General features: G+C 65.6%; 2 protein-coding genes across 2 annotated transcripts; one reads left to right on the top strand and one right to left on the bottom strand.

The window, feature by feature from the left end:
• Positions 1 to 388: 388 nt before the first annotated feature.
• Positions 389 to 3,362, top strand: ALKBH7 (alkB homolog 7; the record flags this gene model as incomplete). Its single annotated transcript, XM_080636173.1, has 5 exons — positions 389 to 673; positions 1,160 to 1,336; positions 2,073 to 2,197; positions 2,283 to 2,401; positions 3,263 to 3,362. The coding sequence occupies 5 exons, from the start codon at positions 389 to 391 to the stop codon at positions 3,343 to 3,345; spliced, it is 789 nt and encodes a 262-aa protein (XP_080492299.1). The 3' UTR covers positions 3,346 to 3,362.
• A 3,462-nt stretch (positions 3,363 to 6,824) lies between these two features.
• Positions 6,825 to 19,602, bottom strand: ICAM1 (intercellular adhesion molecule 1; the record flags this gene model as incomplete). Its single annotated transcript, XM_080636204.1, has 9 exons — positions 6,825 to 7,397; positions 8,084 to 8,326; positions 11,051 to 11,323; positions 12,786 to 13,052; positions 14,842 to 15,159; positions 15,263 to 15,535; positions 16,885 to 17,313; positions 18,190 to 18,444; positions 19,341 to 19,602. The coding sequence occupies 9 exons, from the start codon at positions 19,600 to 19,602 to the stop codon at positions 7,168 to 7,170; spliced, it is 2,550 nt and encodes an 849-aa protein (XP_080492330.1). The 3' UTR covers positions 6,825 to 7,167.
• Positions 19,603 to 20,856: the final 1,254 nt, after the last annotated feature.

Raw genomic sequence — 20,856 nt, 5'->3', positions numbered from 1 at the left:
GTGACCCCCCCAAAGCCTTTCAATAAAGCCACATGCGTTAGACATGGGGGTGTTGTCTGGGGGGGGGAGTTGAGGGTTCCTATGGCCCCTATAGATGCTTTAAAAGCCCCCCCCCATTGCCACAAAGAGGTCTTTGGCCCCCCCTGGAGTTCCTTAGATATCACCAAGGCTCCCTATAGACCCCCAGGGTCCCTTATAGGCCCCCAGCACCCCCTATAGCCCCCCTCAGGGCCTCCTATAGACTGATCCCCTATAGCCCCTTATGGGGCGCTGGGGGGGCTCAATGGGGGGGGGGGGAGGTCTCTGTGCTCGCCAGGGGGCGCTGTGCACCCGACGCGCGTCCTCCCGCGCGGCAGGGGGCGCTCCCGCAGTCCGCCTCTATCCCGCCATGCTCCGCGCGGGGAGCCGGTTGTGGCGGCGGGCCGGGGCCCACTGGGCCGCAGCGGGGCCGGGGCCCGGTAACGGCGCTGATGGAGCCCGGGCGGAGCCGGAGCTGCCGCTGCGGGAGGACCCGTCCCTGCTCCGCGCCTCCAGCGCCGAGGTGCGGGAGCGGCTGCGGGGCCTGGCGCTGGTGAGCGCCGGGTTCCTGAGCGCCGGGGAGGAGGCGGAGCTGCTGCGGGAGCTGGAGCCGGAGCTGGCGCGGGGCCGGTACCAGGGAGAGCACTGGGACGGGGTGAGGGGGGAGCGGGCTCGGGGGAGGGGGTCTAAGAAGTCACGTGGGCCCAGGGGTCACACGGGGTGGGGGGGTCAGGAGGGGTCTGAGGGGTCTAAGGGGTCACATGGGCCTGGGGGTCACAGGGGGGTCACAGGGGGTGGGGGGGTCAGGAGGGGTCAAAGGGGTCACATGGGCCCAGGGGTCACAGGGGGGTCACAGGGGGTGGGGGGGTCAGGAGGGGTCAAAGGGGTCACATGGGCCCAGGGGTCACAGGGGGGTCACAGGGGGTGGGGGGGTCAGGAGGGGTCAAAGGGGTCACATGGGCCCAGGGGTCACAGGGGGGTCACAGGGGGTGGGGGGGTCAGGAGGGGTCAAAGGGGTCACACGGGGGGGGGGTCACGGGGGGGGTGGTGGTGTTACACGGGGTCACTTGTGGGTCACGGGGGGAGGTGTTTCGGGGTCAGCCCGAGGTCAAAGGTCACCGCCCCTCCCCCTCCCCCCCAGGCCATCTGCGGGTATCGCGAGACCGAGCGCGCGCGCTGGGGGGGGGCGGGGCGGGCGCTGCTCCTGCGCGTGGCCGCCGCCGCCTTCCCCCCCCCCGCGCGGCCCCCGCTCCCCCTCGTGCACGTGCTCGACCTCCACCCCGGCGGTCACGTGCGCCCCCACGTGGACAGCGTCAAGGTGCGGGGGCGGGGGGGAGGGGAACGGAGTGAATGGGACTGAGGGGGTCAATATGGGGGGAAATGGGGCTGGGGGTGTTAATACGGGGCGGAATGGCGCTGGGGGGGTCAATATAGGGGGGAAATGGGGCTGGGGGTGTTAATACGGGGCGGAATGGCGCTGGGGGGGTCAATATAGGGGGGAATGGGGCTGGGGGGGTCAATATGGGGGGGAATGGGGCTGGGGGGGTCAATATGGGGGGGAATGGGGCTGGGGGGGTCAATATGGGGGGAAATGGGGCTGGGGGTGTTAATACGGGGCGGAATGGCGCTGGGGGGGTCAATATAGGGGGGAATGGGGCTGGGGGGGTCAATATGGGGGGGAATGGGGCTGGGGGGGTCAATATGGGGGGGAATGGGGCTGGGGGGGTCAATATGGGATGAATGGTGCTGGGGGGGTCAGTATGGGGGGGAATGGGGCTGGGGGTGTTAATATGGGGGGGAATGCGGCTGAGGGGGTCAATATGGGGGTGAATGGGGCTGGGGGGTCAATATGGGGGGGAATGGGGCTGGGGGGTCAATATGGGGGTGAATGGGGCTGGGGGGTCAATATGGGGGGGCTGGGGGGGCCGGAAGTGCATTTGGGGTGTAGATCCCCCTTTGTTGGTTATGGGGCCCTGGAGGGGTGGTCTCAGGGCTCTATGGGGTGATGGGGGTCCCACTGCCCCCCCACCTTTGTTCCCCCCCCCCCCCCCCAGTTCTGCGGCTGCACCATCGCGGGGGTGTCGCTGCTGTCCCCCAGTGTCCTGCGCCTCGTGTCCTGCCGGCCCCCCCAGCACCGCGTGGAGCTGCTGCTGGAGCCCCGCTCCCTCTACGTGCTCCGGTCAGTGCGGAGCCCCCCCCGGGGGAGCCCCCCCCCCCCCACCTTGGGGACCCCCCCATTGACACCCCCCCCCCCCATCCCGCAGGGGGGCCGCCCGCTATGAGTTCACCCACGAGATCCTCCCCGACGCCGAGTCCTGGTTCGGGGAGCGCCGGGTGCCGAGGGGCCGGAGGATCTCCATCATCTACCGCAACAGCCCCCCCGGTGAGCCCCCCCCGGGACCCCAAACCCCCTCCCGGGACCCCAAACCCCCCCCGGGACCCCTAAAACCCACCCCGGGACCCCCAAAACACCAACCGGGACCCCCCAAAACACCCCCTGGGACCCCCAAAACCCCCCCCGGGACCCCCAAAACCCCCCCCGGGACCCCCAAAACACCCCCCGGGACCCCAAAACACCCCCTGGGACCCCCAAACACCCCCCTGGGACCCCCAAACACCCCCTGGGACCCCAAAACACCCCCTGGGACCCCAAAACACCCCCCGGGACCCCCAAAACACCCCCCCGGGACCCCCAAAGCACCCCCAGGGACCCCAAAACACCCCCTGGGACCCCAAAACACCTCCTCAGGACCCCCAAAACACCCCCTGGGACCCCAAAACACCTCCTCAGGACCCCTACATGCCCACTGGGACCCCAAAACCTCTCCTGGGACCCCAAAACTCTCTCTCTGGCCCTCTCAACCACCCCCCGGGACCCCAAAACACCCCCTGGGACCCAACAGATGCCTTTGGGACCCCCAAACACCCCCCCAAGACCCCAAAACAACCCCTTGGGACCCCAAAACACCCCCCCCGGGAGCCCCAAGCACCCCCTTGGGACCCCTAAATGCCCATGAGGACCCCAAAACTCCCTCTTTGGCCCCCTCAAACCCCCTGGGTCCCACAAAGAGCCCTTTGGGACCCCCAAACCCCTCTGCGACCCCAACCCCCCCCCTTTGGGACCCCCAGACAACCCCGTGGGACCCTGAAATGCCTCCTGGGACCCCCAAACCCCCCCCCGGACCCCCTCAATGCCCCCCAATTCCCTCTCAGCACCCCCCAACCCCTCTTTCCCCCCCCCCAGACACGGCTCCGGACCCTCTCAGCGACCTCCCTGCCTTTATTCCGGACACAGCCCCCCAGAACCCCCCCCGCACCCCGCAATAAACACCCCCCCCCCGGCGCTTTGCGGGGCTGGTTCCATTGGGGGGGGGTGTTTGGGGTGCGGGGGGGGGTTTGGGGTGCGGGGCTCACCCCACACAGCGGCACCCGGCGGCCGAGACCTGGCGCAGGCGGTGCCAGCGCTGCCGCTCGTCGAGGAAGGCGGCGTCCTCCAGGCGGGCGGGCCGGCAGCAGGGGGCGCCAAGCGCGGCGGGCGCCACCCGCGACAGCGCCATCCCGTGGTTGGAGGAGGGCGCGGCGGCGGCGCAGCCCCCCCCGCAGTAGCGGAACACGATGGTCTCGTCCGAAGGGTACCCGAGGCCCAGGTCGCGCACGCGCACGCGGAGGCTGCGCAGAGCGCACCGCGCGGGGGGGGGCGGCCGAAGGGGCCGCGGGGGCCGCGGGCAGCGGCGGCAGCAGCAGCAGCAGCAGCAGCGGGAGCAGCCTCCCCCCCATCCCGCTCCGCAATGGAGCGGCCCGGCCCCGGCGCTGCTTTATGGGAGCGGGGAGACCCCGCCCCACCCCCCCCCCTCCCCCGGACCCTCCCATTGGGGTAGGGAGGGGGAGCTCCCAGCCCCACGGCGCCCTGCCAGAGGTGCCTCTAGAGGCACGGGCTGTGCCCCATAGATACCCCGTGAGCCCCATAGATACCCCATAGATACCCCGTGAGCCCCATAGACACCCCATAGATAACCCTGTGCCCCATAGACACCCCATAGATGCCCCATAGATACCCCATAGATACCCCGTGAGCCCCATAGACACCCCATAGATAACCCTGTGTCCCATAGATGCCCTGTGAGCCCCATAGATACCCCGTGAGCCCCATAGACACCCCATAGATACCCCGTGAGCCCCATAGACACCCCATAGATGCCTCCTGTGGCCCTCAGACTCCTCTATAGGCACCTGCTGTGTCTATAGATGCCCCCCCATAGCTGCCCCCATAGACTCCTGCTGTGCCCCATAGACCCCCCCCAGTCCACTTTGGGGGCTGCCCCACTTTGGGGGGGGGTGGTTTCAGGTGGGGGAGGGGCGGCTCCAGACACCGAAATTCCAGCGCTGGGGGGGGGGGAGGGGTTGGCGAAACCTTGGGGGAAAAAAGCCTCAAAATAGCAACAAATCCGGATTCCTGCCCAAAATGGGGGGGAGGGGGGGATGCGAGTGTCTGAGGGGTGTCTATGGGGCACAACGGGTGTCTGTGGGGCACAACGGGTGTCTGTGGGGCACAACGGGTGTGTGAGGCACAACGGGTGTCTATGGGGCACAACGGGTGTCTGTGGGGCACAACGGGTGTCTATGGGGCACAACGGGTGTCTGTGGGGCACAACGGGTGTGTGGGGCACAACGGGTGTCTGTGGGGCACAACGGGTGTGTGGGGCACAACGGGTGTCTGTGGGGCACAACGGGTGTCTGGGGCACAACGGGTGTCTGTGGGGCACAACGGGTGTCTATGGGGCACAACGGGTGTGTGGGGCACAACGGGTGTCTGTGGGGCACAACGGGTGTGTGGGGCACAACGGGTGTCTGTGGGGCACAACGGGTGTGTGGGGCACAACGGGTGTCTGTGGGGCACAACGGGTGTCTGGGGCACAACGGGTGTCTGTGGGGCACAACGGGTGTCTATGGGGCACAACGGGTGTGTGGGGCACAACGGGTGTCTATGGGGCACAACGGGTGTGTGGGGCACAACGGGTGTCTGTGGGGCACAACGGGTGTGTGGGGCACACCGGGTGTCTGTGGGGCACAACGGGTGCGTGGGGCACAACGGGTGTCTATGGGGCACAACGGGTGTCTGTGGGGCACAACGGGTGTCTGGGGCACAACGGGTGTCTATGGGGCACAACGGGTGTCTGTGGGGCACAACGGGTGTGTGGGGCACAACGGGTGTGTGGGGCACAACGGGTGTGTGGGGCACAACGGGTGTCTGTGGGGCACAACGGGTGCGTGGGGCACAACGGGTGTCTGTGGGGCACAACGGGTGTCTGGGGCACAACGGGTGTCTGTGGGGCACAACGGGTGTCTATGGGGCACAACGGGTGTGTGGGGCACAACGGGTGTCTGTGGGGCACAACGGGTGTGTGGGGCACAACGGGTGTCTGTGGGGCACAACGGGTGCGTGGGGCACAACGGGTGTCTGTGGGGCACAACGGGTGTCTGGGGCACAACGGGTGTCTGTGGGGCACAACGGGTGTCTATGGGGCACAACGGGTGTGTGGGGCACAACGGGTGTCTGTGGGGCACAACGGGTGCGTGGGGCACAACGGGTGTCTGTGGGGCACAACAGGTGTCTGGGGCACAACGGGTGTCTGTGGGGCACAACGGGTGTCTATGGGGCACAACGGGTGTGTGGGGCACAACGGGTGTCTGTGGGGCACAACGGGTGTCTGGGGCACAACGGGTGTCTGTGGGGCACAACGGGTGTCTATTTGGTGTCTATGGGGCACGGGGGATGTCTATAGGTAATAGAGGGGGAGCCCAGAGAGATAGGGCGGGATGAGGGGGGGTCACCATAGGCAGGTGATGCCCAGCCCCAGCTTTAGGTGCTGGAGCCCGGGGGAGGGAGCAGAGACAGAGCCCCCCCCATCCCAAGGGATTTTCCAGCCCTGGAATGCCTTGGATGGGGGAGAAATTGAGGGGGGGGCGACTCTGACAGGGATCGATCGCTGCTGCCGTGCTGTGGCCACAGCGCGGTACTGCAGGTAGGGAGGGCGCTGTGTGTCAATGGCGCCGCTCGCTGCTGCCGTGCTGTGGCCACAGCGCGGTACTGCAGGTAGGGAGGGCGCTGTGTGTCAGTGGCGCCGCTCGCTGCTGCCGTGCTGTGGCCACAGCGCGGTACTGCAGGTAGGGAGCGCTGGCTCCGCTCGTTGCTGCCACCCATGGCCAGAAACTGGAGGGGGAGCATCCGGGATGATCCTAACGGCCACCGTGGTCCTCATTGGTTGGACATTGGGTCCCAGGGACACCCCCGAGGGACCTTGACCCCCCCATTCCCCTCCGTTTCCCATTGGCAATGAGATGGGGGGACCCCGCACCCTTCCAATCCCCGATGCTGCCCCCATGCTCCAGGGATGCTTTAGGGCCTTCCCCCCATCCTCCTGCCCCTCCTCCACAGCGATTTACACCCCCCCCAGGTGTGCGGGGGCACTCCCCCCCCCCCCCCCCCCCCCCGCATTTTGGGCAGGAATCCGGATTTGTTGCTATTTTGAGCCTTTTTTCCCCCAAGGTTGCGCCAACCCCTCCCCCCCCCCGCAGCGCTGGAATTTCGGTGTCTGGAGCCGCCCCTCCCCCACCTGAAACCACCACACCCCCAAAAATGAGGGGTTGCCCCCCCCCCCGGCTATGGGGCAGCCCCCAAAGTGGATGTGGGGCACAGCAGGAGGCTATGGGGGCATCTCTGGGGCACAGGAGGTGTCTGTGGGGCGCCCCAAGGCACCACAAGGAGCTCTTTGAACTGCGGCCATCAGGGTACCAGAGACCCCCCCTGGCCTCCGGTCCCCTCCAGCAGCCTTTATTGGTGGCAGCCCCTCCTTGGCTGCGTCTCCCTTGTGCCGGTGCCAACATTCCCAGCCCCAGCATCCCGGGATGCAGCCCCAAGGATGCGCCAACCCCGCGCCGTCACCGCGGCCACCCCGGAGTCGCCTTCGCTTCTCCCTAGGGATGCAGTTCCGGGAGCAAAGCCGCATTCCCACGCCGGGCGCCTCATCCGTTGCCCCATGGCCATCACCTCCTGCGGCACCACCGGGCAGCCCCCGCCACCGCCACCACCGCCGTGGCCCCGGTGCCGCGGGCACCGCGCTCAAGCCCTTTGCTGGTGCCCGGTCCCGGTCACGGCCGCGTTTCCTGTGCGGAGCCGTTGAGCGCCGCCGCCGCCTCGGAGCATCCCAGCGGTGCCGGTGCCGGTTCCATGCGCAGGCGCTGCTGCTGCCGCTGCCGCAGCCGGTACTGCCCAATCTTCTTCTGGCGGTAATAGGCGCCGTAGCCCAGGCCCACCCCGAGCAGCACGGTCACCGCCAGCACCGGCACCAGCACCAGCAGCACCAGGTCGGGGTCTTGGTCTGCAACGGCAACGACAGCACCTCCAGGACCCCCCTCAGCACCCCTGGGACCAGCAGGACCAGGAGTCCCAGGACCCCCAATGCCCCTGGGACCCCCCAATGCCTCTGGGACCCCCACTGCCTCTAAGGCCCCCCAATACCTGTGGGACCCCCAATACTTGAGAGCCCCCCCAGGACCCCTGGGGCCATGAGGACCCCCAATACCTCTGAGACCCCCCACGGGACCCCCAATATCTCTGGACCCACAACACTTCTGAGACCCCCCATACCTTCCAAGGCCCCCAATGTCCCTGGGACCCCCAATGCCTTTGGGACCCCCAATAACTCCAAGGCTCCCCAATGCCTCTGGGACCCCCAATGCCTTTGGGATCCCCAATACCTTCGGGACCCCCAATACCTCCAAGGCCCCCCAGTGCCCCTGGGACCCCCAATACCTCTGGGACCCCCCAATACCTCCAAGACCCCCCAATGCCTTTGGGATCCCAAATACCTTCGGGACCCCCAATACCTCCAAGCCCCCCCAGTGCCTCTGGGACCCCCAATGCCCCTGGGACCCCCAATACCTCTGGGACCCCCCAATACCTCCAAGACCCCCCAATGCCTTTGGGACCCCCAATGCCCGTGGGACCCCCAATGCCTTTGGGACCCCCAATGCCCTTGGGCCCCCCCGGCCCTCCCTTGCTCACAGCTGACGCTGACGCGGATGCTCCGCACCGCCGTCCCCAGCCGGTTGGTGGCGCTGCAGTTGTAGGTGCCCGCGTGGTGGCGGGAGGCGCGCATGCGCACCCCGGCGGGGAAGGGCTCCCCGGCGCGGCTGCACTGGAGGAGCGGGGGGGGCCGGCCCCTTGCCCAGCACCGCAGGGCCTCATCCTGCCCCTCGGTCCAGTTCTGCTGCGCGGGGCAGCTCCCGTCGTCCATGCGCGGGGCAGCTGCGGGAGGGGGAATAGGGATGGGAAGGGATAAGGGGTGGGATAGGGAGAAGGGATGGGAGAAGGGGTAAAGGGTAAGGGATGGAGTAAGGGGTAATGGATAAGGGATAAAGGGTAAGGGATGGGGAAAGGGATAAGGAGTGGGATAGGGAGAAGGAATGGGATAGGGGATAAAGAGTGGGATATGGGTAAGGAGTGGGATAGGGGATAAGGAGTGGGATAAGGGATAAGGAGTGGGATAAGGGATAAGGAGTGGGATAGGGGATAAGGAGTGGGATAAGGGATAAAGAATGGGATAGGGGATAAGGAGTGGGATAAGGGATAAGGAGTGGGATAGGGGATAAGGAGTGGGATAAGGGATAAAGAATGGGATAGGGGATAAGGAATGGGATAAGGGATAAGGAGTGGGATAGGGGATAAGGAGTGGGATAAGGGATAAGGAGTGGGATAAGGGATAAGGAGTGGGATAGGGGATAAGGAGTGGGATAAGGGATAAGGAGTGGGATAAGGGATAAGGAATGGGATAGGGATAAGGAATGGGATAGGGGATAAGGAATGGGATAGGGATAAGGAATGGGATAGGGGATAAGGAGTGGGATAAGGGATAAGGAGTGGGATAAGGGATAAGGAGTGGGATAGGGGATAAGGAGTGGGATAGGGGATAAGGAGTGGGATAAGGGATAAGGAGTGGGATAAGGGATAAGGAGTGGGATAGGGGATAAGGAGTGGGATAAGGGATAAGGAGTGGGATAGGGGATAAGGAGTGGGATAAGGGATAAGGAGTGGGATAAGGGATAAGGAATGGGATAGGGATAAGGAATGGGATAGGGGATAAGGAATGGGATAGGGATAAGGAGTGGGATAGGGGATAAGGAGTGGGATAAGGGATAAGGAGTGGGATAGGGGATAAGGAGTGGGATAGGGGATAAGGAGTGGGATAGGGGATAAGGAGTGGGATAGGGGATAAGGAGTGGGATAGGGGATAAGGAGTGGGATAAGGGATAAGGAGTGGGATAGGGGATAAGGAGTGGGATAGGGGATAAGGAGTGGGATAGGGGATAAGGAGTGGGATAAGGGATAAGGAGTGAGATAGGGGATAAGGAGTGGGATAAGGGATAAGGAATGGGATAGGGATAAGGAATGGGATAGGGGATAAGGAATGGGATAGGGATAAGGAATGGGATAGGGGATAAGGAGTGGGATAAGGGATAAGGAGTGGGATAAGGGATAAGGAGTGGGATAGGGGATAAGGAGTGGGATAGGGGATAAGGAGTGGGATAAGGGATAAGGAGTGGGATAGGGGATAAGGAGTGGGATAAGGGATAAGGAGTGGGATAAGGGATAAGGAGTGGGATAAGGGATAAGGAGTGGGATAAGGGATAAGGAGTGGGATAGGGGATAAGGAGTGGGATAAGGGATAAGGAGTGGGATAGGGGATAAGGAGTGGGATAAGGGATAAGGAGTGGGATAAGGGATAAGGAATGGGATAGGGATAAGGAATGGGATAGGGGATAAGGAGTGGGATAAGGGATAAGGAGTGGGATAAGGGATAAGGAGTGGGATAGGGGATAAGGAGTGGGATAAGGGATAAGGAGTGGGATAGGGGATAAGGAGTGGGATAAGGGATAAAGAATGGGATAGGGGATAAGGAATGGGATAAGGGATAAGGAGTGGGATAGGGGATAAGGAGTGGGATAGGGGATAAGGAGTGGGATAAGGGATAAGGAGTGGGATAGGGGATAAGGAGTGGGATAGGGGATAAGGAGTGGGATAGGGGATAAGGAGTGGGATAGGGGATAAGGAGTGGGATAAGGGATAAGGAGTGGGATAGGGGATAAGGAGTGGGATAGGGGATAAGGAGTGGGATAGGGGATAAGGAGTGGGATAAGGGATAAGGAGTGGGATAGGGGATAAGGAGTGGGATAAGGGATAAGGAGTGGGATAGGGGATAAGGAGTGGGATAAGGGATAAGGAGTGGGATAGGGGATAAGGAGTGGGATAGGGGATAAGGAGTGGGATAGGGGATAAGGAGTGGGATAAGGGATAAGGAGTGGGATAGGGGATAAGGAGTGGGATAAGGGATAAGGAGTGGGATAGGGGATAAGGAGTGGGATAAGGGATAAAGAATGGGATAGGGGATAAGGAATGGGATAAGGGATAAGGAGTGGGATAGGGGATAAGGAGTGGGATAAGGGATAAGGAGTGGGATAGGGGATAAGGAGTGGGATAAGGGATAAGGAGTGGGATAGGGGATAAGGAGTGGGATAAGGGATAAGGAGTGGGATAAGGGATAAGGAATGGGATAGGGATAAGGAATGGGATAGGGGATAAGGAATGGGATAGGGATAAGGAATGGGATAGGGGATAAGGAGTGGGATAAGGGATAAGGAGTGGGATAAGGGATAAGGAGTGGGATAAGGGATAAGGAGTGGGATAGGGGATAAGGAGTGGGATAGGGGATAAGGAGTGGGATAGGGGATAAGGAGTGGGATAAGGGATAAGGAGTGGGATAGGGGATAAGGAGTGGGATAGGGGATAAGGAGTGGGATAAGGGATAAGGAGTGGGATAAGGGATAAGGAGTGGGATAAGGGATAAGGAGTGGGATAAGGGATAAGGAGTGGGATAGGGGATAAGGAGTGGGATAAGGGATAAGGAGTGGGATAGGGGGTGGTGAACAATGGCCAAGGGATGAGGGATCTCCCAGGAGGGCCGGGTTCCCTCACCGGTCACATTGAGCCGCACGGCGCCGCTGCTCTTGGGGGCCCTGCCGGAGCCGGGCACCGCGGCCTCGCAGCTCAGCTCCATCCCATCGTCGTCCTCGCGCGCCCGCCCCGGGAAGCGCAGCGGCGCCGGAGCCCAGCCCGCCAGGACGCGGCCGCCGGCGCGGAGCCGGAGCCGGAGCCGCGGGAAGTGGCCGGGGGGCAGAGCGCAGCCCCCCCCCACCTCCGCGCCCGCCGCCACCGCGCTGGGCACCTCCAGGAGCGGGGCCGGGAACCCTGCGGGGAGCGGGACGAGGCCGCGGTGAGGCCGGGAAGGCTCCGGGGAGAGCTCAGGGATGGGATGGGATGGGAATGGGATGGATGGGATGGGATGGGGTGGGATGGGATGGGATGGGATGGATGGGATGGGATGGGATGGGATGGGGTGGGGTGGGATGGGATGGGATGGGATGGGATGGATGGGATGGGATGGGATGGGGTGGGGTGGGATGGGATGGGATGGGATGGGATGGATGGGATGGGATGGGGTGGGGTGGGATGGGATGGGATGGGATGGGATGGATGGGATGGGATGGGATGGGGTGGGGTGGGATGGGATGGGATGGGATGGGATGGATGGGATGGGATGGATGGGAATGGGATGGATGGGAATGGGATGGATGGGATGGGATGGTATGGATGGGATGGGGTGGGGTGGGATGGGATGGGATGGGATGGATGGGATGGGATGGATGGGAATGGGATGGATGGGAATGGGATGGATGGGATGGGATGGTATGGATGGGATGGGATGGGATGGGGTGGGGTGGGATGGGAATGGGATGGATGGGATGGGATGGATGGGATGGGATGGATGGGATGGGATGGGATGGGGTGGGGTGAGATGGGATGAGATGGGATGGGATGGGATGAGATGGGATGAATGGGATGGGATGAGATGGGATGGGATGAGATGGGATGGGATGGGATGAATGGGATGGGATGAGATGGGATGGGATGGGATGGATGGGATGGGGTGGGATGGATGGGATGGGATGGGGTGGGGTGAGATGGGATGAGATGGGATGGGATGGGATGAGATGGGATGAATGGGATGGGATGAGATGGGATGGGATGGGATGAGATGGGATGGGATGGATGGGATGGGATGAGATGGGGAGGAAGAGGGAAGGGTTGGGTGGGATACAGGGAAGTTGGGGGCAATGGGGCACTGGATGAATGGGGAAGGTTGGGATGCGCCACCCCTTGGAGCACCCTGCCCGAGGGAAGGGGTCCCTGCCATGGAGCTGGGTGAGCTTTGGGCTCCCTTCCCACCCATCCCATCCCGTGTCCCAATCCCATGTCCCCATCCCATGTCCCCATCCCATGTCCCCATCCCATGTCCCCATCCCATGTCCCCATCCCATATCCCCATCCCATCCCATGTCCCCATCCCATATCCCCATCCCATCCCATGTCCCCATCCCGTGTCCCAATCCCATGTCCCCATCCCATGTCCCCATCCCATATCCCCATCCCATCCCATGTCCCCATCCCATATCCCCATCCCATCCCATGTCCCCATCCCATGTCCCCATCCCATCCCATGTCCCCATCCCATCCCATGTCCCCATCCCATGTCCCCATCCCATGTCCCCATCCCATGTCCCCATCCCATGTCCCCATCCCATGTCCCCATCCCATGTCCCCATCCCATGTCCCCATCCCGTGTCCCCCCCGTGCCCCCGGCCCCGCTCACAGAACACGTGCACGGCCGCCTCCCGCCGCCGCTCCACCGGCCCCACGCTCACGGCACAAACCAGCGCCAGCTCCCCCGGCTGCTCCCGGCGCAGCTCGGCCGTGGCCTGGAGCCCGTCGGCGCTCACCGACACCGGGAGGCTCCGGTTGCCCAGCGCCAGGCGGAAGCGCGGCGCCGGGAAGACGTCGCCCACGCGGCAGCTCACGGGCAGCGTCTCACCGGGCTCCAGGTACAGGTGGGGCTCCAGGTCGGGATCCGCCGGGAATTCTGCCGGGAGAGAGGGGTGCGGAGCCGTGGGGATGGGGATGCAGGGATGGGGATGCAGGGATGGGGATACAGGGAAGGGGATGCAGGGATGGGGATACAGGGATGGGGATGCAGGGATGGGGATACAGGGATGGGGATACAGGGATGGGGATGCAGGGATGGGGATACAGGGATGGGGATGCAGGGATGGGGATACAGGGATGGGGATGCAGGGATGGGGATGCAGGGATGGGGATGCAGGGATGGGGATGCAGGGATGGGGATACAGGGATGGGGATACAGGGATGGGGATGCAGGGATGGGGATGCAGGGATGGGGATGCAGGGATGGGGATGCAGGGATGGGGATGCAGGGATGGGGATGCAGGGATGGGGATGCAGGGATGGGGATACAGGGATGGGGATACAGGGATGGGGATGCAGGGATGGGGATGCAGGGATGGGGATGCAGGGATGGGGATACAGGGATGGGGATACAGGGATGGGGATGCAGGGATGGGGATGCAGGGATGGGGATGCAGGGATGGGGATACAGGGATGGGGATGCAGGGATGGGGATACAGGGATGGGGATGCAGGGATGGGGATGCGGGGATGGGGATGCGGGGATGGGGATGCGGGGATGGGGATGCGGGGATGGGGATACAGGGATGGGGATGCAGGGATGGGGATACAGGGATGGGGATGCAGGGATGGGGATGCAGGGATGGGGATGCAGGGATGGGGATGCAGGGATGGGGATGCAGGGATGGGGATGCAGGGATGGGGATACAATGCAGGGATGGGGATACAGGGATGGGGATGCAGGGATGGGGATACAGGGATGGGGATGCAGGGATGGGGATACAGGGATGGGGATGCAGGGATGGGGATGCAGGGATGGGGATGCAGGGATGGGGATGCAGGGATGGGGATGCAGGGATGGGGATACAGGGATGGGGATGCAGGGATAGAGCCGCAGGGATGGGGATACAGGGATGGGGATGCAGGGATGGGGATACAGGGATGGGGATGCAGGGATGGGGATGCGGGGATGGGGATGCAGGGATGGGGATACAGGGATGGGGATGCAGGGATGGGGATGCAGGGATGGGGATGCAGGGATGGGGATACAGGGATGGGGATGCAAGGATGGGGATGCAGGGATGGGGATGCAGGGATGGGGATACAGGGATGGGGATGCAGGGATGGGATTGCAGGGATGGAGCCGCAGGGATGGGGATGCAGGGATGGGGATATAGGGATGGAGATACAGGGATGGGGATGCAGGGATGGGGATACAGGGATGGGGATATAGGGATGGAGATACAGGGATGGGGATGCAGGGATGGGGATGCAGGGATGGGGATACAGGGATGGGATTGCAGGGATGGAGCTGCAGGGATGGGGATGCAGGGATGGGGATACAGGGATGGGGATACAGGGATGGGGATGCAGGGATGGGGATGCAGGGATGGGGATACAGGGATGGGATTGCAGGGATGGAGCTGCAGGGATGGGGATGCAGGGATGGGGATACAGGGATGGGGATGCAGGGATGGGGATGCAGGGATGGGGATACAGGGATGGAGCCGCAGGGGTGGAGCGGCAGGGATGGAGCCGCAGGGATGGGGATGCAGGGATGGGATTGCAGGGATGGGGATGCAGGGATGGGGATACAGGGATGGGGATACAGGGATGGGGATGCAGGGATGGGGATACAGGGATGGAGCCGCAGGGGTAGAGCGGCAGGGATGCAGGGATACAGGGCCCAGGGCTGCATCGGGAAGGACCCGGCCCAAGCCCATTTACCGTAGACCTGGAGCTGCTGCGGCTCGGCCGCGGCTCTGAAGCGCGGCCCCTGCGGCCCCAGGTCCAGCTCGGCCTCGCAGCTGACGTTGGCGCCGTGGTGGCCGCGCTGGGCCCGCAGCGCGTGCGTGACCCGCACCGTGCCCGGCTCGTCCTGGCGCTGCTCCTCGAAGCCGGCGCTGAGCACCAGGGTCCCCCCCAGCCACAGCCTCACCCGCAGCATCCGCAGCGGCGCCGCGTCCGGCACCACGCAGGCGACCTCATGGAGCTGCCCCACGGCCAGCGCCGGCACCGCCTCCAGCACCGGCGGCTCCAGCGGTCCTAAAGAGGGGGGGATGCGGAGGGAGGGATGGATGGGGCCGGGATGGATGCGGCCCCCCCCCCTCCCCCCCGCCCCGTGCCGTCCATCGCCGCGGTGCCTTACGGTAGACGAGGAGCTTGATGGGCAGCACCTTGCGCTCCTGCCCGCAGCTGTAGTAGCCCAAGAGGCTGGAGTTCCATTGGGTGACGTTGAGCAGCTCCACCAGGCGCTCGCCCGGCGCCGCCGGCAGCAGCCGCTTCCGCAGCGAGGTCTCCACGTTGCCGAATCCCTTGGGATCGCCGCAGGTGGATTTGAGGCGCAGCCGGACCGAGCCCCCCTGCTCCACCAGCGGCTGCGCCGGCTCCACCCGCAGCTCGAAGGAGGATCCCGATGCTCCTGCCGGGAGCGTTGGGATGGGGTTGGGGCGTGAGGGAGACCCAGGGTCATCCCCGTGCCCATCCCCATCCATGGAGGCTCATCCCTATCTCTGCAATGGGGAAGGTCAAGGGGACCCCTGGGCTCATCCCTATCTCTGCAATGGGGAAGGTCAAGGGGACCCCTGGGCTCATCCCTATCTCTGCAATGGGGAAGGTCAAGGGGATCCCCCTGGGCTCATCCCTATCTCTGCAATGGGGAAGGTCAAGGGGACCCCTGGGCTCATCCTTATCTCTGGAATGGGAAAGGTCAAGGGGATCCCCCTGGCCTTATCCTGATCCCTGGAATGGCGAAGGCCAAGGGGACTCCCCCGGGTTCATCCCTATCTCTGGAATGGGGAAGGCCAAGGGGACCCCTGGGCTCATCCTTATCTCTGGAATGGCGAAGGCCAAGGGGAGGTCCCTGGGCTCGTCCCTGTCTCTGGAATGAGGAAGGCGAAGGGGCCCCAACAGTGACGGATGTCGGGGGGGGATCCCCACGGATCACCCCAGCCCCACATTCCCGGTGCTTTCCCCATGGCACCGGAGGAAGCCCCTTGGGATGCGTCAGCACCGGGATCCCCCCCCCCCCCCCCCCCCCGGCCGCGCGCTGGGGGATTCCCGGGAGCGGGGCTGGAATTTCCCTGCGCTCAGGGAGGAAAAGCCCGGCCCCTTCCCGGAACAGCGGCGGGAGGGAGGGAGCGCTCCCTGCGCTGCCCGTGGGATAACGGCGCGGAGCCCACGGGGCCGGGGGGGAGCCGGGGGGGATCCGGGGAGGATCCGGGGAGGATCCGGGGGGGGATCCGGGGGGGATCCGAGGGGGATCCGGGGGGGATCCGGGGAGGATCCGGGGAGGATCCGGGGGGGATCCGAGGGGGATCCGGGGGGGATCCGGGGGGGATCCGGGGAGGATCCGGGGGGGATCCGAGGGGGATCCGGGAGGGATCCGGGGAGGATCCGGGGGGGATCCGGGAGGGATCCGGGGAGGATCTGGGGGGGATCCGGGGAGGATCCGGGGGGGATCCGGGGGGGATCCGGGGGGGAACCGGGGGGGATCCGGGGAGGATCTGGGGGGGATCCGGGGAGGATCCGGGGAGGACCCGGGGGGGATCCAGGGAGGATCCGGGAGGGATCCAGCTCCCTCCAGCGCGCGCACAGGGACACGCGTGCCCCCCCCCCCCCCCCCCCCCCCGGTGACACGCGGTGATGAGGTCGCGGTGACGCGATTATCGCGACAGCAAGGGCACGATAGCGGGGTCGTCCCCCCCCCCCTCCAACATCGGGGTGTCCCTCCCCCAATCGGGGCCCCCCCGTACCCCGGGGTCCCCTCACCTGCGATGAGGGCCAGGGCGCACAGCACCAGCGGGTGCATGCGGCTGGGGAGGATCCACAGGGATGGAGCCGGGATGGGTCCGGGAGCGCCGGGATGGAGCCGGGATGGAGCCGGTTGCGCTCCCCGGGTCCAATCGGTTTGGGCTTTACGGGATGGATCCTCCGGGAGCCCCCGGTTCGGGATCTCTGCAGCAACCGGATGGATCCAATCGCGCTCCCTCCGACGGCTCCCGTTGGGCGCTCGGGTCCCGGAGCTCCGGGCTGGGTCCGGGCTGGGTCCGGGAGCACCGGGCTGGGACCGGCTCCGCTCCGCTCCGTTGTGGGTCCGGCCCCCCCAGCGCTGCTTTAAGAGCTCGGCCCCAGCCCGGCCCCTCCCCGGCCGCCCCCCCCGGGGAATTCCGGTGCCGCTGCGACCTCGGGGCTCGCTTCCTCTCACCCGGCCCCATAGAGGGGGATCCGCCGGCCCCACTGCCCCCTCCTGCCCCACTGCTCCCCTCCTGCCCCACCGCCCCCTCCTGCCCCACCGCCCCCTCCTGCCCCACTGCCCCCTCCTGCCCCACCGCCCCCTCCTGCCCCACTGCTCCCCTCCTGCCCCACTGCCCCCCTCCTGCCCCACTGCCCCCTCCTGCCCCACTGCTCCCCTCCTGCCCCACCGCCCCCTCCTGCCCCACTGCTCCCCTCCTGCCCCACTGCCCCCCTCCTGCCCCACCGCCCCCTCCTGCCCCACCGCCCCCTCCTGCCCCACCGCCCCCTCCTGCCCCAGTGCCCCCTCCTGCCCCACTGCCCCCTCCTGCCCCACTGCTCCCCTCCTGCCCCACTGCTCCCCTCCTGCCCCACCGCCCCCTCCTGCCCCACCGCCCCCTCCTGCCCCACCGCCCCCTCCTGCCCCACTGCTCCCCTCCTGCCCCACCGCCCCCTCCTGCCCCACTGCTCCTCTCCTGCCCCACCGCCCCCTCCTGCCCCATTGCCCCCCTCCTGCCCCACTGCTCCCCTCCTGCCCCACCGCCCCCTCCTGCCCCATTGCCCCCCTCCTGCCCCACTGCCCCCTCCTGCCCCATTGCCCCCCTCCTGCCCCACCGCCCCCTCCTGCCCCATTGCCCCCCTCCTGCCCCATTGCCCCCTCCTGCCCCACTGCTCCCCTCCTGCCCCACCGCCCCCTCCTGCCCCATTGCCCCCCTCCTGCCCCACCGCCCCCTCCTGCCCCATTGCCCCCCTCCTGCCCCATTGCCCCCCTCCTGCCCCATTGCCCCCCTCCTGCCCCACCGCCCCCTCCTGCCCCATTGCCCCCCTCCTGCCCCCCCCAGCCCCTCTCCCGCTTCCCCTTCCCGTTGTGCGCGCAGCGCCCGGGGATTCCCGGGAGCCGCCGGGGCCGGGGCCGGGCTCGGAGCGGGGGGAGCCGGGACCGAGGCCCCGGGGTCCCCGCTCCAGGGTCCGATGAGGGGGGGGAGCCCCAGGCCCGGCCCCGCTGGGGCGCGGGGTGGGGGGGGAGCGTCCGGAGCCGCTCTCGCGGTTTCGTTTCTGCTTCGCCCGGGTCCTGCCCGCGGGGTCCCGGGGTTGGAGCTGCCGGGAAGGGCCCCGGGTCCCGCCGGAACCCCCCAGGGCCGGGGGCAAAGAGGGGGCAGGCACCGGGGGGGGTCAGGGATGGGGCAAGGGCACAGGGATACGGGGAGGGATGGGGCAGGATGGGGGCACAGGGATGGATGGGATAGGGGGACAGGGATACGGGGATGGATGGGATAGGGGGACAGGGATACAGGGATGGATGGGATAGGGGGACAGGGATACAGGGATGGATGGGATGGGGGCACAGGGATACGGGGATGGATGGGATAGGGGGACAGGGATACAGGGATGGATGGGATAGGGGGGACAGGGATACAGGGATGGATGGGATGGGGGCACAGGGATACGGGGATGGATGGGATAGGGGGACAGGGATACGGGGATGGATGGGATGGGGGGACAGGGATACGGGGATGGATGGGATAGGGGGACAGGGATACGGGGATGGATGGGATAGGGGGACAGGGATACGGGGATGGATGGGATAGGGGGACAGGGATACAGGGATGGATGGGATAGGGGGACAGGGATACAGGGATGGATGGGATAGGGGGACAGGGATACAGGGATGGATGGGATAGGGGGACAGGGATACAGGGATGGATGGGATAGGGGGACAGGGATACAGGGATGGATGGGATGGGGGCACAGGGATACGGGGATGGATGGGATAGGGGGACAGGGATACAGGGAGGGATGGGATAGGGGGACAGGGATACAGGGACATGGGGGTAGATGGGCAGGGACAGAGGGGACAGGAGAGCGGTTGGGAAGGACCCAAGGGCAGGACACAGGGAAACCAGGGATGGACGAGCAGGGCTGGGGACAGGAACAGGGGTGAACGGGCAGGGACAATGGGGACTGGGGTGGGATGGGGATGGATCGGGAAGGACCCGGCCTGAGGGGCACTGGGGACAGGGCCACGGGGACGGCCCCAGGCGGCAGCGCTGGGCCCAGCACGGCACAGGCCTGGGGCAGGATGTGAGCAGGGGCAGGATGTGACCCCTGACACGGGCCGGGGCCCGGCGCCAGCACCGGAAGGAACCGGGCACTGGAACAGTGCCCCCGGTGTTCCCCACCCCAGGGGCACGCGCCGGGGCCACGCGCGGCCGTGGGGCAGCCCCACGGCAAGCTCAGGGTGAGCCCCAGCCCCATTGAACCATCCCTGGGAGCCCCAGCCCCATTGAACCATCCCTGAGAGCCCCAGCCCCATTGAACCATCCCTGGGAGCCCCAGCCCCATTGAACCATCCCTGAGAGCCCCAGCCCCATTGAACCATCCCTGCGAGCCCCAGCCCCATTGAACCATCCCTGGGAGCCCCAGCCCCATTGAACCATCCCTGAGAGCCCCAGCCCCATTGAACCATCCCTGAGAGCCCCAGCCCCATTGAACCACCCCTGGGAGCCCCAGCCCCATTGAACCATCCCTGGGAGCCCCAGCCCCATTGAACCATCCCTGGGAGCCCCAGCCCCATTGAACCATCCCTGGGAGCCCCAGCCCCATTGAACCATCCCTGGGAGCCCCAGCCCCATTGAACCATCCCTGGGAGCCCCAGCCCCATTGAACCATCCCTGAGAGCCCCAGCCCCATTGAACCATCCCTGGGAGCCCCAGCCCCATTGAACCATCCCTGGGAGCCCCAGCCCCATTGAACCATCCCTGGGAGCCCCAGCCCCATTGAACCATCCCTGGGAGCCCCAGCCCCATTGAACCATCCCTGAGAGCCCCAGCCCCATTGAACCACCCCTGGGAGCCCCAGCCCCATTGAACCATCCCTGCGAGCCCCAGCCCCATTGAACCATCCCTGAGAGCCCCAGCCCCATTGAACCATCCCTGAGAGCCCCAGCCCCATTGAACCATCCCTGGGAGCCCCAGCCCCATTGAACCATCCCTGAGAGCCCCAGCCCCATTGAACCATCCCTGGGAGCCCCAGCCCCATTGAACCACCCCTGGGAGCCCCAGCCCCATTGAACCATCCCTGGGAGCCCCAGCCCCATTGAACCATCCCTGGGAGCCCCAGCCCCATTGAACCACCCCTGGGAGCCCCAGCCCCATTGAACCACCCCTGGGAGCCCCAGCCCCATTGAACCACCCCTGGGAGCCCCAGCCCCATTGCACGTTCGTGGTGGCCTTTCCTCAGTGTCCCTGCGTCCCTCCCGCTACCGCCACCCGCTCATTAACGCTCATTAACGCCAATTAACTCTCATTAACCCTCATGAAGGTTCCGGTCCCCTGCGTGCCGGGCATCGGCGCCGTTTCTGCTGCTCGGAGCCAGCGCCGCTCCCGCCCTTCCCGTGCCGCTGGACCGGGAATAGCGGGAAAACCACGGGGAAAGCGGGAGGGAAAAGTCTGCTTCGGGACGGGGTGAAGCGGGATGGGGATGGGATGAAGCAGGATGCAATGGGATGGG

Source organism: Psittacula echo (assembly GCF_963264785.1).
Source record: "Psittacula echo genome assembly, chromosome: 30".
In the NCBI taxonomy this organism is placed as follows: domain Eukaryota; kingdom Metazoa; phylum Chordata; class Aves; order Psittaciformes; family Psittacidae; genus Psittacula; species Psittacula echo.
Note: the sequence above shows the minus strand (reverse complement) of the source record. Positions and strands in the feature narration are given on the sequence as shown.